The sequence below is a fragment of the Sander vitreus genome, chromosome 17 (assembly GCF_031162955.1).
Source record: "Sander vitreus isolate 19-12246 chromosome 17, sanVit1, whole genome shotgun sequence".
NCBI classification, from domain to species: Eukaryota; Metazoa; Chordata; class Actinopteri; order Perciformes; family Percidae; genus Sander; species Sander vitreus.
In genome coordinates, this window is record NC_135871.1 from 7,974,020 (window position 1) to 7,977,382 (window position 3,363).

The 3,363-nt window shown below is 43.2% G+C and overlaps 1 protein-coding gene across 1 annotated transcript; it reads left to right on the forward strand.

The window, feature by feature from the left end:
* The first annotated feature begins 606 nt into the window (after positions 1-606).
* On the forward strand, positions 607-3,104 carry prop1 (PROP paired-like homeobox 1). Its single transcript, XM_078273789.1, has 3 exons — positions 607-700; positions 1,555-1,784; positions 2,727-3,104. Exons 1-3 carry the CDS (start codon positions 607-609, stop codon positions 3,096-3,098), a joined length of 696 nt encoding a protein of 231 aa, XP_078129915.1. The 3' UTR covers positions 3,099-3,104.
* The last annotated feature ends 259 nt before the right edge of the window (positions 3,105-3,363 follow it).

Genomic DNA, 3,363 nt, shown 5'->3' on the forward strand with positions numbered 1-3,363 from the left:
TAACTAGTAACTAAAGCTGTGTGTGCTTGGGAACCGGAGGGTTGCTGGTTCAAGTCCCCATACGGACCAAAGTATGGTGGTGGACTGGTAGCTGGAGAGGTGCCACTTCACCTCACCTCCTGGGCACTGCCAAGGTGCTCTTGAGCAAGGCACTGAACCCCCAACTGCTTGGGGGCAGTTTGGGTGCCCCCTCACTCTGACACTCTCCATCAGTGCATACATAGGTACTGAGCATGTGTGTGTAATTCAGGCCTGCGTGTAATGTGTATAATAATGACTGTTGAAATGATAATGAATGTGAAAAGTATAAATTAGAATTAGAATTAGTGGAGTAAAAAGTAGCCTATAACATTTCTCTCTGAAATGTAGCGGAGTAGAAGTAGAAAGTGGCATGAAAAGAAAAGACTCAAGTAAAGTACAAGTATCTTAAATTCGTTCTTAAGTACAGTACTTGAGTAAATGTACTTAGTTACATTCCACTGCCTCTGTGGCTTCTGATGCGTTGGTTTGAGGTAAACCAGGTGGGTGGGACATGGGTATGACATGTGTGTGTGTGTGGGGGTTGACACGGTGCAGATGGTCCCGTCAGTGAGCAGAGCTGCAGCCATGGCTCAGGTAAAGGAAGCGGGAGACGCAGCGAGGAGCCATCAGGAATGTGCAGAGGTCTACTCTGACATGGCTACTGTCAGCTCCAGTGCAGGTGAGTCCAAAAAATACAACCCACTGTCTGTAAAAATGATATTAGTCTGTTTATTATTAGTCCATCATGTCATCCACCAATGATGGAGTGTCCTCTACAATACAACAACAGAGAGAGACCTGCCATACAATGTTTCTTTGTTGCCATTGTTTGCATGTTCTCAGTAATATTTCTAAATTATTGGAGTTACTATAATTCAGTACAGTCTAAAAACTGTTTTTTAGAGGTTCTTAAAACATGCACATGAAAGGTGTTTCGAGCACAAATGTTTTCTCATAGCTGCTTTAAAATGACACTTTTAGCCCTGAAAACACTGTATTAGCTGCCAATTAGCAATATAAAATGTTTACTTTGATAACAGCAGTTAAAGTATTGGTATAGTTTTATCCAGTTAAACCGTAAACATTTGGTTTGGCAAAAATAATTAAGAGAATAAAGGTCTTTGTGAGTTGGAAATGGAATACAATTTGAATACCCATCATTCAGTCAGCCTCCTCTGTGTCTTTTCTAACCCCCATGATGTGAGCAGACAAAGTCAGCTCAGTGCACCAATTTGCCAGAGTAGTCACTTTGTGGTAATAATCTTAAGTCAAATCCCTCCGTTTCTGGTATCTTTTTCTCACGAGCTCGTCTTTGGCAGCTAAAGCTCTGTGGATCTCAGGTTGCCTGGTGGCAGTGGGAACCATAAAGTCAGTGTAATCCCCCCTTTTTTTGACACAGTCATTGGTGAAATGGGCCTTTACAAGTTTAGGCCACTTTTTCATATCATGCCAAGTAACTGAAGAAACAGGAGCTGGAGAATTGTCTGTAAAAGAGTCAAAGTCTTTTCAGCATTTTCTTCCTCCTGAAAGCAGATATAGGAGAGACGGTGAGGAAGAGGCCGTTGTGTGAGACCTCCCTGGGTGTCAGCCTTGGCAGGCGTAGCAGGTCCTACCCCTCCCCAGCCAGGAGACGACAACGCACCACCTTCAGCCACAAGCAGCTGGAACAGCTGGAAGTGGCCTTCGGACAAAACCAGTATCCTGACATCTACTACAGAGAGGAGCTGGCCCGTATCACCAAGCTCAATGAGGCTCGCATACAGGTGGGACTTCAACTTTCTAACTGACTGATTATGATGTGCAGCGGTGACTTTATGAAGTCAAAATCCCTCTAATATTCAGAGGAAACGATACCAAAACTACTCATACTCAACTACTACTTCATTTAATTGTCTATCATAATATAACTGTGATTTCTGCTTCCCAAGGACTCGTAACACTGTAGAATGCTTCCTTTAACTTTTGTCTTTATTACATTTAGAAAAAGTACAATTGAAGAGTGGATTTGAGCTCATATCATATCATATGTTACACCTGGCAACATGATGCAATCCAGTAGTGCTGAAACAACATTAATTTATTAGTCGATCATCAGAAAGTGTGTATGATGATCGACAAAATGTATTAATTGCCCTTTTGTCAAGCAAACATATTGAACCATTCACTGTTCCAGCTTCTCAAATGTGAACACCTTGACTTTGTACTTTAATTACCCAATATTGTCTATGACCTTATCACTGTCCTCCATAATTGAATTGAATGTAATAATATTGCAGAAATGCTGCATGAAACATGCTTACAAAGTGTGCCACCTTACTTAAAAGCACTGTCTCCGTTTTGCTTACATGTGGTTGGACAGTGCTTAAGAAAAAAATAAATATAATATTGTGCATTTTATTTTGAAATGTGAGCAGAGACAACATGGCTTTATTAAAACGTCTGCAATATTTGGACAATTTATATTTCTTTAAAACCCTTTTTGGGGTTAAATTCATTGCGGGTGCACCTTCCCTGAACACACCAGGTGTGCCAGTGTCAGTAGTAGTAGTAGTAGTATCAGTAGTGTTGTTTTTCAATGGCAACACAAGGCAATGCTTAAATGTCACATTTTTGCTGAACCCACCCTTTTTGAACAGCATTATAATGTCAGGTGTCTTACTTGTATCAAGGTGCGCAGGCCAGCTAATCTGTCCTTGTCTCAGCAGGTTTGGTTTCAGAACAGAAGAGCCAAACAGCGGAAGCAGGAGAGGGCCTCCCAGAAAGTTCTTCCAGTGGGTGTGATGTCAGGCCACAGGGCGCTGCTGGGAGGCATGCACATCCAGCCGTCCAGCATGGCTCGACAGTACTACACCCAGCCCCTGGCTCACATCCCCCGCCTCCCCCCCATGCTGCCCTCTGGGGCGTACTCCCGGCACCCAGGCCCGGTGGGCCAGTGCCCCTGCCCCAGTGTCCCACCGCAGCCAGCCTCCCAGCGGCAGCATGAAGACTGGTACAGCCCGCTGAGGAGCAACCTCAACTCGCCCATGTTCTCTCTGGCCTCCATGCAGCCTCTAGACCCGGCCTCACACTGGAGCTAAGAAGTAACAGAGGCCAATTAAAAAAAAGTCATCAAATATAACATTAAAATGATTTTAAATCTCTATTAGGTTTAGGTGATGACTGTCCTTTTTCACCTTGTTTCACATTCACACATATTCTCACTCATTTGAAGGAGCCCCTATTATACTCCTTTTCAGCATCATATTTGTACTATTGGGGTCTACTAGAATAGGTTTACATGCTTTGATGTTCAAACATCATATTATGTTTCTCATTGCTGCAGTTCCTTTGCCGAAAAGCCCA

Excerpts from the sequence above, each read along its gene's own strand:
- prop1 (XM_078273789.1), top strand. The coding sequence starts at position 607 with ATGGCTCAGGTAAAGGAAGCGGGAGACGCAGCGAGGAGCCATCAGGAA. Across the intron at positions 701-1,554 it reads TACTGTCAGCTCCAGTGCAG|ATATAGGAGAGACGGTGAGG; the intron begins GTGAGTCCAAAA and ends TCCTGAAAGCAG. Across the intron at positions 1,785-2,726 it reads TCAATGAGGCTCGCATACAG|GTTTGGTTTCAGAACAGAAG; the intron begins GTGGGACTTCAA and ends TTGTCTCAGCAG.